Raw genomic sequence first — 12,978 nt, 5'->3', positions numbered from 1 at the left:
TACGGTCAACCAGCTAATAACAGCACATAAAAGCATAAAATATGTAATTTCCTGCTGCCACAAGGTGGTGCTATGACTGTGAATGAACATTATCACATGGATGTGATCAGGGCAGGACTCTGATCAAACATGTAAAGTTTCAGGCAGATTGGAGCATGTTCAGGGGAGTTAGACAGCACTTAGTGTTTGATGGTGAAGCATCAAAGTTCAGGGGGCCTCGATGACCACACCGTTTGACTTTTACAGAAGATTTTGACAAGTTTTCATTATTAAGGCCTGATTTATAAACTGCCTAAATCTGAAGTGTCTTGGAGTTACCCCTATGAGGAGGTAACTCCTGAAAATGAGCAAAATAACAGAAGAAGAACACAGGAGTGATGGTTGCTGGAAATGTTCCTCTGTATCCCTATGGAGATATTCCATTAAACATCAGCCGTTTCCAGCTAGAATAGTCATTTACCACATTAACAATGTCTAGACTGGATTTATCATTCATTTAATGTTAACTTTCAAAAACAGGGACATTTCTTAGTGATCTTAAATTTCTGAACGATATTGTAAGTGAAGCGTCCTGCCCATAGTAATGATGCAGGGGGCGCTATGGAGCCATCTTGTCACACATGCTAAAGTCTCATAAAATATCACATTTTTCACCAGTCCTGATGAGTTTTTGAGCATATTTGGGCCTTCAAAAATGTGATTTCTTGCATTCCAACAGGGTCCTATTGATGCGCAGGCCCTAAAAACATCCACAGCCTGAAATTTCTCTTCTTGTCTGTTTCTATAAAATTACGTTTACTGACTAAACTGCTTATTTATCTAAACAGATATTTTGAACCTGAATCATTCATCCCTCTCAGAGTTACCGCCCCGTACCTGCCCCTCGCACATGTCCAGCAGGGCGGCTCGGTCTCGGGCAGCTCGGGCCAGCTTGCTCTGGAACAGTTTGCCATCGAAGAAGCCCCAGGGGCAGCAGTGTTCCCACGGCAACGGCTGGCCGCAGACATCGTTGATAAAGAGCGCCGTGTCGACGCCGGCCATGAAGAGGGCGGCCAGCTGCACGCCGCGGGCATCCACCTTCTCCACCTGACGAAAAAACAAATAACGGCAGCATATAGTGGCTTTTTATTATTATTCATTAATGAAGTCGACAGAAGAGGAGACAGAGCAGCAGAGATTTGAGTCATGAAGTCCTCGGCACATGGCACGTGGGCGCAAACATGACACACAATCGAGACACTTCCTGTCGCTTCCAACGCCAAAAATCAGTGGAATGACTCTTAAAGACGTGTAGTAAGATCAGCAGATCCTTCGGCAGCATTAAGCTTGAATTCTTAGACACAAAAAACTTCTTAGCCGTCGTCCCACATGTTACAATCTGTGCAGCTTCCTTTCTTTGGAGACACTGATAAAGATCCAGCTGCTATCTGATGGTGCAGGTATTTAATAGACTCAAAGAAAAAACTCCTACAAACAGCTGGAAGCAACAAACTAAACTGATTCTTCATCAAAATCACGATTACATTCCCGAATCTTAAAGTCTGTCTTATTTAGAGTAAAGATGTATTTTGTAATGGATGTAAAATTACTGGGCAAAATTAACTAGAAAGATACTTTGTGGCGCTCTCGGTTTCAAGTCTATGGACCAATAATGGCGCAGAAATAAAACTAGAAAAGCACTCAGAGAGCGTAGTACTCCATCAAGGTTGCTCATTCCCCCATATGGCATTATCAGAACTATGACAACAAGTGAACACTACATCAGCTGCCTGCTGATGATCACATGATTGTGATCCTACTACAAATCCACCACCGAGGACTTATCCATTGGAAAAGACACGACGACTAAGCAGCCTTGGTGGAGTACTGTGCTCTCTGAGTGCTTTTCTTGTATAGAAATGCAGCATTTGTTTATTAGTTATTGATGATCAGAAATCACAGCAACATAGAATGTGTTCATTTAATACAGATGTACCCACAAACACAATGACCTTGCGCTGAGCACAGGCGTGTTATACATGTGTACGTTATGTATGGATACCGAATCACGTGATCTAAATATGTAGCAGGTGGCGAGAACTGATGGGACTCAGAAACACCCCCACATTTTAATCAGTTGTTTCTTGGCTCATTTCCGACAGATACACACGTGGACAAAATTGTTGGTACCCCTCAGTTAAAGAAGGAAAAACCCACAATTCTCACTGAAATCACTTGAAACTCACAAAAGTAACAATAAATAAAAATGTATTGAAAATTAAATAATCAAAATCAGCCATCACTTTTGAATTGTTGATTAACATAATTATTAAAAAAAACAAACTAATGAAATAGGGCTGGACAAAAATGATGGTACCCATAACTTAATATTTTGTTGCACAACCTTTTGAGGCAATCACTGCAATTAAACGATTTCTGTATTTGTCAATGAGCGTTCTGCAGCTGTCAACAGGTATTTTGGCCCACTCCTCATGAGCAAACAGCTCCAGTTGTCTCAGGTTTGATGGGTGTCTTCTCCAAATGGCATGTTTCAGCTCCTTCCACATATGTTCAATGGGATTCAGATCTGGGCTCATAGAAGGCCACTTTAGAATAGTCCAACGCTTTTCTCTCAGCCATTCTTGGGTGTTTTTGGCTGTGTGTTTTGGATCGTTGTCCTGTTGGAAGACCCATGACCTGCGACTGAGACCAAGCTTTCTGACACTAGGCAGCACATTTCTCTCCAGAATGCCTTGATAGTCTTCAGATTTCATCGTACCTTGCACACTTTCAAGACACCCTGTGCCAGATGCAGCAAAGCAGCCCCAAAACATTACTGAGCCTCCTCCATGTTTCACCGTAGGGACAGTGTTCTTTTCTTCGTATGCTTGGTTTTTGAGTCTATGAACATAGAGTTGATGTGCCTTACCAAAAAGCTCCAGTTTGGTCTCATCTGTCCAAAGGACATTCTCCCAGAAGCTTTGTGGCTTGTCAACATGCATTTTTGCAAATTCCAGTCTGGCTTTTTTATGAGTTTTTTTCAGCAGTGGTGTCCTCCTTGGTCGTCTCCCATGAAGTCCACTTTGGCTCAAACAACGACGAATGGTGCGATCTGACACTGATGTACCTTGGCCTTGGAGTTCACCTTTAATTTCTTTGGAGGTTGCTCTGGGCTCTTTGGATACAATTCCAACGATCCGTCTCTTCAATTTGTCATCAATTTTCCTCTTGCGGCCACGTCCAGGGAGGTTGGCTACTGTCCCGTGGGTCTTGAACTTCTGAATAATATGAGCCACTGTTGTCACAGGAACTTCAAGCTGTTTAGAGATGGTCTTATAGCCTTTACCTTTAAGATGTTTGTCTATCATTTTTTTTCGGATGTCCTGGGACAATTCTCTCCTTCGCTTTCTGTTGTCCATGTTCAGTGTGGTACACACCTTTTCACCAAACAGCAGGGTGACTACTTGTCTCCCTTTAAATAGGCAGACTGACTGATTATGAGTTTGGAAACACCTGTGATGTCAATTAAATGACACACCTGAGTTAATCATGTCACTCTGGTCAAATAGTTTTCAATCTTTTATAGAGGTACCATCATTTTTGTCCAGGCCTGTTTCATTAGTTTGTTTTTTTAAATAATTATGTTAATCAACAATTCAAAAGTAATGGCTGTTTTTGATTATTTAATTTTCAATACATTTTTATTTATTGTTACTTTTGTGAGTTTCAAGTGATTTCAGTGAGAATTGTGGGTTTTTCCTTCTTTAACTGAGGGGTACCAACAATTTTGTCCACGTGTGTAAGTCCTGATAAGTCCTCAGCTGTGGATTTGTAGTAGGATCACAATCATGTGATCGTCAGCAGGCAGCTGATATAGTGTTCACTTGTTGTCGTGGTAATGCCACGCGTCCACAGGATCCGTTTTTCCCACGTGTAAATGCACCGCATCTAAAAACTGCCCGTTTGGTGGGCGGGTCACTAATGTGCCACTAGCTGGTTACATGACAGCTCGATTGCAAACTTTTTCTCATAATGAAAACACTTCAGTGAAAAGTATTTCTGAAAATGTCTGAGACGAGAAAAAAGCTGTGCAGTCGCTGAATCTGTCCTCGTTTTAGTTAAACGACGGCTAGTTTAGATCAAAGAGGCACCGGATCTCCATTTACTGCACTGACTTTGCAACAAACAGAAGTGAAGTCTATTTTATGCAAATGAGCTGCAGTGAGACGCACCAGCTCAAAATGCAATGGAGCCAGCATGTAACGTGGTGCGTTTCACATAGATAATAAATGGAATGTCTGACATTGCTGGATCCTGTGAACACGTACCTTCACAGTGACGCCATGTTGCTATCTGGCAATGATATAGAAATCTTTAACAAATCCGTGGATCCAGACTAGAAGCTGCATCACTGCTAAAATCTAATCACTTGGTCCTTGTGTCATTTCTGACCTTCACAGAAAATTTCATCCAAATCTGTTTGTCTGTTTTTGAGTAATGCTGCTAACAGACAGACAAACCAACGCATTATTCTTGGTGGAGTAATAAAAACATCCTAACAGCAGCGTTGAAGCCTCGGCACATGGCATGTGGGCGCAAACATGACACACAATTGAGACACTTCCTGTCGCTTCTAACGCCAAAAATCACTGAAATGACTCTTAAGACGTGCAGTAAGATCAGCAGGTCCCTCGGCTGCACTGAGCTTGAATTCTTAGACACAAAATGAGAAGTGTGTGCAGAAACATCAGCAGACAAACCCTGACATGCACTTTGATAATGAGGTTACTCAGTGAGGCCAGTAACTGTTAATCCACATTTACCTGCAGCAGCTCAGTAATCACAGCTCTCTACTTCCGAGTTTAATCTGAAGGCATGTCTCGATTATGACATTAAATGTAGTCGTGATGGAAGCCCCAACTTTAGCAATTTCTCAAATGTGAAGCGGTGGAAACTTAAAGAACCATTTATGAGTTTATGGCTATATTTTTTGGGGACACTGAATAAGCTTTAATGCTCAAAAAACACATTCCTGCAACACTTCTTTGTCAGATCTGTGAGAATAGGCAAAAAGATGCAGATCTCTATTCCTGATACGGTGACGAAAATAAAAAGTCTGGGGTGGAAGGCACAAAAAGCTGTTTTCAGTTTCTTTTACAGGGACTTTGGTCTTTATCAGTTTTTAAAAGCAGAAAAAAAACAACTGAACTTCAAAAACAAAGCATAAAATGCCTCTTTAAATCGCTTTCTGAGCTCTACTTTCAGTCTGACGTACGAGAATATGTCGATGAACTCCAGCGAAGACCAAATGAATGAATGAATGAACGAAGGACACGATCGCAACACAACGGTCTCTGATGAGCACAAATGCGTTGCCATGGTTACCAAAAAGACTTGCAGGAACACATAAATCATTTATTATTACGATCGCTTCCTCGACGGCTCACAGTCGGAGGGGCGGTGGATTTAATATTCGGTTTGGAACGTCACACAATCATGAAGAGATGCTCGGTTTGCTCTGCAGTTTGAACTCAGAGCTCTGATGCGAAGCAGACAGAACACAAAAAGGTTTGTTTTAATAGAAATAAAGCAGCTCTGTGTGAGACAATGCCTCAGTACTGTAGATGTCAGTTTTGTTGATCTAAAAACCAATAAATACCGATGTAAAAATGAAGAAAACCTACAGAAAAACCAATAAAAATCTACATATAAACTGTAAAAACTAATAAAACCTATATAAAAACTAATAAATACAGTGCCTTGTGAAAGTATTCGGCCCCCTTGAACTTTTCAACCTTTCGCCACATTTCAGGCTTCAAACATAAAGATACAAAATTTTAATTTTTTGTCAAGAATCAACAACAATTGGGACACAATCGTGAAGTGGAATGAAATTTATTGGATATTTTATACTTTTTTAACAAATAAAAAACTGAAAAGTGGGGTGTGCAAAATTATTCGGCCCCTTTACTTTCAGTGCAGCAAACTCACTCCAGAAGTTCAGTGAGGATCTCTGAATGATCCAATGTTGTCCTAAATGACTGATGATGATAAATAGAATCCACCTGTGTGTAATCAAGTCTCCATATAAATGCACCTGCTCTGTGATAGTCTCAGGGTTCTGTTTAAAGTGCAGAGAGCATCATGAAGACCAAGGAACACACCAGGCAGGTCCCAGATACTGTTGTGGAGAAGTTTAAAGCCGGATTTGGATACAAAAAGATTTCCCAAGCTTTAAACATCTCAAGGAGCACTGTGCAAGCAATCATATTGAAATGGAAGGAGTATCAGACCACTGCAAATCTACCAAGACCCGGCCGTCCCTCTAAACTTTCACCTCCAACAAGGAGAAGACTGATCAGAGATGCAGCCAAGAGGCCCATGATCACTCTGGATGAACTGCAGAGATCTACAGCTGAGGTGGGAGAGTCTGTCCATAGGACAACAATCAGTCGTATACTGCACAAATCTGGCCTTTATGGAAGAGTGGCAAGAAGAAAGCCATTTCTCAAAGATATCCATAAAAAGTCTGGTTTGAAGTTTGCCACAAGCCACCTGGGAGACACACCAAACATGTGGAAGAAGGTGCTCTGGTCAGATGAAACCAAAATCAAACTTTTTGGCCACAATGCAAAACGATATGTTTGGCGTAAAAGCAACACAGCTCATCACCCTGAACACACCATCCCCACTGTCAAACATGGTGGTGGCAGCCTCATGGTTTGGGCCTGCTTTTCTTCAGCAGGGACAGGGAAGATGGTTAAAATTGATGGGAAGATGAATGGAGCCAAATACAGGAGCATTCTGGAAGAAAACCTGTTGGAGTCTGCAAAAGACCTGAGACTGGGACGGAGATTTATCTTCCAACAGGACAATGATCCAAAACATAAAGCCAAATCTACAATGGAATGGTTCACAAATAAACGTATCCAGGTGTTAGAATGGCCAAGTCAAAGTCCAGACCTGAATCCAATCCAGAATCTGTGGGCAGAGCTGAAGACTGCTGTTCACAAACGCTCTCCATCCAACCTCACTGAGCTCGAGCTGTTTTGCAAGGAAGAATGGGCAAGAATTTCAGTCTCTCGATGTGCAAAACTGATAGAGACATACCCCAAGTGACTTGCAGCTGTAATTGCAGCAAAAGGTGGCGCTACAAAGTATTAATGCAAGGGGGCCGAATAATATTGCACGCCCCACTTTTCAGGTTTTTATTTGTTAAAAAAGTTTAAAATATCCAATAAATTTCGTTCCACTTCACGATTGTGTCCCACTTGTTGTTGATTCTTGACAAAAAATTAAAATTTTATATCTTTATGTTTGAAGCCTGAAATGTGGCGAAAGGTTGAAAAGTTCAAGGGGGCCGAATACTTCCGCAAGGCTGTGTAGCTATACAAAAACCTACATAAAAATTGATTAAAAAAATACATAAAAACATATATAAATACTAATAAAAACCCATAAATAAATCAGCACAGAGAGAATCAATCAACTACATGAAATGTAAACAGGTGTTGTGCTGGACCAGTGAGTGATGACCCCACAAAGACGGAGAGGAGATCGTCTTCTCACCTTGAGCTCCTGTAGCTGGTCGGGTTCGTAGAGCTGACTGGAAACAGCCTGAGCCAGGAAGGCATCGAGCTCATGTCTCTGGAGGATCCGTCCTCCAGGCCACTGCATCATATACCTGAGAGGAAAAGAAAACCCAAATAACAGGTCTGAATAACGAATAAATGAAAAGTCTGCGCCTCGAAGTGTCGTTTTCCAGCAAAAAAAAGCAAAAAACTTCAGGTAAAAGTGTTCAAGCACCAACGTGACGCTTGCTTAACGAACTTCTGAGTGACAAAAAATCTCACATGAATTGTTAACAGAAACATAATCTGCGATATTATACTGATTTTAGCAGACATCACACAGCCTCTAGTCTCCTTTACAGCCAACAGAAATGTGTGTGAACTAGCGGTTCACACATTAAAAAATGGCAAAATAAAATTCAAAGACGCACGAAATAAAAGCATGAAATATAAAAGTGCGAAAGGACCACTGAGACTGATGATTTTTGACCCTCCTGGCCTACCATAGCAAAACACTGGCTTCAAAATGGAGGAAGACGAGGTTGAGGAATTAGCTGACGCTCCTTCATCAAATAAATCGGTTGTGTGGACCTATTTTGGCTTCCTATGTAAACAACAAGAGACCGGTGAGAAGATTGGGGATTAAACAAAAACCGTGTGCAAAATATGCCGCTACAGTTCACCGTATACTGCGGCGAGTACAACTAGTTCACAGTTCAGACATTTATAGGTCCAGACTGCAGCTCCTAGGACTGCTGTTTGTTTTCCTTTCATTCAAGAATGTAGTTATCTTGATTGTTACAACAACAAAGCACTCTTATTGAGATTTTATGTTTGTATTTGCACTGTAGTCTAAATAAGGGGAAAAAACTACAATTTTTTTTTCAAAGAGCATTTATTTTGTACTGATGCAGCATTATTTTTTGTATGTCTGCATAAGGTAGAAAATAAAGAAAATGAGATTTTTGCAGAACGTCCTACTGTTGGGGATTTTCTTTAATCTTTATTTCGTATCGTGAGTATTTCGTATCATGAGCCCTGTTTCGTATTTCGTATCTTTTCTTGAGTTGACCATTTCGTTACACCCCTCGTGTGAACCCATCGACTTAGTGTCTGATCATGTTGTAAATGTCTTTTTTCACTTTTACAGCCTCTGGTTGTTGTTAAGTTTCATCTCTGCTGTCCACATTAAGTCGTGTGTCCACTAGATCCGTTTTACCCGCATGTAAACGCACCGCATCTGAAAATCACATGCATGTGGGCCGCAACATTGTCACGCACCTTCACAGCGGGTAAAGTTAAATGTTACAACGTTATGGCTTCAATGCTGCAGTAAATATGAGCAAAGATATCGTCGCACGATATTCAATTCATCGGCTGCTTCAAGCTGCATTTCAGCAGCAGAGGATGAATTATAAGGTCATTATTTGTTATAATAGAACATCTCATTGACATTCGCTGTCGATCCACTAATAGGTCTTTTTCTTTTTTTAGCAGACGACATCTTGACACGTCACATCAGGAACAGCTCCTTCATAAAAATATAAATGATGACTGTTAAATTATTGGTTGATTTTCTGCTACTGTGGCAAAACGTCTGCTGGGAATAAAATACCTCCTGACATTTGAACATTCATTTATAATATTATACTCTAGTTTCAGCAAAATGGGTAACATTTGAGTGTCGAGGCTGTTAGGATGTTATTCTAAAATCCAGTCTTTAACCTTTAACCGGCTGAATCGCTGTATCAGTGTTAAAATAGGCTTTTATTTAAAGGTGAGTGATTTTTTTTTGCACCATGCACAGAGATCCTTTTAAAAGCTTGTTTCGTTTATGCTTTATATCTTTCTTTTAGTTTCTTTGAAAGTGTTATTTGTTTCTTCTCAATCCAGTCAATGGTCTAAATTTAGGAGCAATTTGTTATAAGTGTAACCCTGACTGATCTGTAATTGTTTATTAATTCTTTATTTCCATTCTGTGTTGTTTATCCATCCAAACATGCACTTTAGGGTTTCTTCTATAGATCAACGTCAGCTAAAAACCTAGTAAACAAACTCAGTAGCAGCAACTGATTCAACGGAATTTCCTGTTTAGTTTTGAGAAGTTTGGAATATTTATTTTAAACTTTGTTTAATATTTATTCTCATTGGTTTATGTTGTTAAAAAATACAACAGAAGAGACAAAGGAAATCTTAAGTAAAGAAGTAAAAATGAAGCACATTTTCATATAACTGCATCATTGGGAAGCATCTTCATCATATCAATTGTTAACTGTAATAAAATAAAACACTCCCTGATATCCACAGCTGTGAATCACTATGAAACACTCAGAGGCTGATGTTAAAACCTTTTTCCCCAGTGTGACTGATATGACTTAAATGAGGAATAATTACTGTCAGCATGCAGATTTTAGACAAGTTCTAATTAAATAATAAGTCAGTTTTGGTTTTGTGTGGCAGGTGGAAATGGTGGCATTAAGACTAACTGCAGTTCATTTAGGCGACATGCTCAAATTTATCACCTGGTGTTTGTCAAAACATCTACAGAGGTGCCCGATATTATTTGAAAAAGAGTCAAATCGGAGTTTCCCGTAAAATGATTTATCCGTGGAAGCCCAGCACAGTATCAGAACTGATGAAACATATTGACTTTAGTATTTTTACCTTTTCAAACGTAAAACCTTGTCTCAGTGTAGAGCTGTTTTCTCTCTCTGTCAAACAAACACATCAACAGCTGACCCGCCTGAACGACCCAGAATCGATCCAGAATCGATCCCACTTTTTGGTGTTCATGTTAGCTCTTCAATTACAGTTAAATTAAAAAACATTAAATTAAAATGAGAAAACAATGACTCTGTTCCTCGCTCTCTGGTTTCTTATATCGTAGAACCAGGCCTATTTCGGGCTCAGGAAACGCTACACCCCGTTGGATGAAACCAAGAATGCACTCATGCTGTCGTGTTGCGTAATTTTAACGAGCACGCTCACCAGACGTGACCACAAATGTTCAAACAGTCGGAGCCTGAATCTCACAGAGCACAAACGAGAACATGTAGATCGATCAGCTACGACATGAAGACCGCTGACAGGTGAAGTGAAGAACATCGATCATCATGTTAGATCGTTCTGCTGGGAAACCTTGAGTCCTGACATTCATGTGGATGTTTGACGTTTACCACCCACCTAAACATTACAGGTCAACCATCCCTCCCCCCATAGCAGCAGCAGTTTGGACTGATTGAAAAAGAAACAGCTGAACGACTCACAAGAACACTCAAAGTCAAAGCCAAACAAGAAAACTTAAAATCTGCCATCACAGACCACTGCAAGAGAAATAACCACATTATGGACTGGGACAAGGGAAGAATCAAAGCACTGGAGGCCAACAAATATAAACGGTGGATAAAAGAGGCCAGTGGATCAGGAAGTGGACCAAAGAGTCCATGAAACGGGATGAGGGGTCTAGCAATGCCAGTTTCCACCCTCAGCAGGACAACACACCCCGACACACCACAAAAACTGTTTAGCGGTGGCCCAGGGAACATGACAGAGCCACACTCCCCGTATCCAGATCTTACTGAGTATCTGTGGGATGTCCCAGGATAAGTCTGATCTAGGTAGGTCCCACCCTCCAACCCACAGGACCCACTACCACCATCCTGTTCATGCCCCACTGGGTCAGAGGAGTTTTAGCAGCAAAAGGAGACCGACACAATACAGCAGGTCCTCAGTTTACGACGTCCTCAACCTACAGCATTTCGTGGTTACATCACCATCTCCATACATTTATTTAGAAAGTCTTGTTCCATCATTTCGATGTACAGCATTTAAGAACTAGTTGGCAAGCGGACGAACGTGTCATCACGCGGCGCTGTAAGACGACTCTGTTTACATGGAACAAATTGCCTTTTGCACTTTAGACAGGCGACTTCACTGTCCATTTTTAAATCTCATCTTAAAACCCACTTTTATTCCCTGGCATTTCTTCCAGCATGAGACATTGATCTTATTTGTTTTTAGTGCTTTTTTGTGCATTTCTGATTTTATTTGCCTTGTTCTGGACATACAGCACTTTGTCTCAATCTGTGGTTGTTTAAAGTGCTATATAAGTAAAAAGTAGGATCGGATTGGACATTCTCCGGTTGTACGCCACCTTGGATTGTGCTACATTCAAATTTTTTGCCATTCTTTATGGCCCCCAAGCACAAGTCAGACTCTTTGGATGCTTTGAAGAAAAGGAGAGCCGTTGCCATGGAAGTGACATTAGATAGAATAAAACACTCGGAAAAGGGTGAAACACTAACAGCTGAACGATTATGATTTTACCACTGTGTTAGCATAGGTACGTATGTACAGTATGTGAGTTCCAACTTATGGCGAACATCACGTTACGTCGTGCTGTAGGAACAGAATTCGGACGTAAGTCAAGGACCTTCTGCATTAGGCAGGCGGTTATCACATTGCAGCTGATCGGTGTAAATCACCAGTGATCATATTGTTTTTACCTGAGCACGCAGCACATGAGCAGCAGATGCTGGGGGACCTGTGCTGGGTTGAGGAGGGCTGGGCAGTCGGAGCGGAGGCAGGCCAGGAAGGCCCTGGTTCTCCTGGAGCGGTCCTCGCTGGCACGACCCAACCAGAGGCGCCGTAGGTTGGGGCAGGTCCACTCCCGGAAACACAGAGCCGGAACCAGCTCCGGTGTCAGGGCCGACTTGGCCTTCCCGCTGCTCCACTCTTTCACAATCACTGGAGGAACTGAACACAAAACCAGGCAGACGTCTCAGTACCAGGAGTTTAGAGCATTTACTCTAAAGCTGACAACAGGAAAAGCTTCTTAAATAGAAATCCTAATTTTGTAGTAATTAATAGTAAAGTGGTGGTGTGTTATATTTACAGATTAAAAGTCAAGAAATGTAAGAAGTATTTAAATCATTTACAGAATCACAAACACTAATGCCTTATTGGAAGATTTAGGATCTCACAAAGCTGGTCAGACTGTAGTTTAAAGGGTTGGAAAATGTATAAAAGATCAATTCCAAATTATTTTTCTTGTAGACAATGTTTAAAACAGTTGACCACAATGCTGCAGATGTTATCAGACAGGCAGCAACAAAATGACGTGCAAAACATCAGGACGGGATAAACCCAGTAAAATCCAACAGAAAACACTAAAACATGCAAAACATGACAGTAAGCAGGTCGATGTGATGTGGAATATTTCACATTTTCATCTCTCAGCTGCAGCATTTCAGTTCTATCATTCATAGACTCTGGAAGTATTTGTTTAACGAGCTGGAATTTGAAAGTTTTCTCCTGAAGGCGTCACAAACGTACGACGCAGCACGCTTAGAGCTGAACAATAAGATTAATACTTTTCTCAATAGTTTGTGCCATATCACATTTATCATCATGTGTAATATTTTACGTT

At 40.9% G+C, this 12,978-nt stretch overlaps 1 protein-coding gene across 1 annotated transcript in view; it reads right to left on the bottom strand.

Annotated features, from left to right (window-relative positions):
* Positions 1–12,978, bottom strand: part of fam120c (family with sequence similarity 120C) — a 60,572-nt gene that overhangs the window by 11,826 nt on the left and 35,768 nt on the right. The window contains 3 exon segments of the mRNA XM_022217880.2: positions 877–1,086; positions 7,549–7,663; positions 12,056–12,305. Coding sequence (XP_022073572.2) covers positions 877–1,086; positions 7,549–7,663; positions 12,056–12,305 — 575 coding nt within the window.

Source organism: Acanthochromis polyacanthus, chromosome 6, assembly GCF_021347895.1.
Source record: "Acanthochromis polyacanthus isolate Apoly-LR-REF ecotype Palm Island chromosome 6, KAUST_Apoly_ChrSc, whole genome shotgun sequence".
NCBI lineage: Eukaryota > Metazoa > Chordata > Actinopteri > Pomacentridae > Acanthochromis > Acanthochromis polyacanthus.
This window is presented reverse-complemented; position numbering and strand designations above follow the sequence as displayed.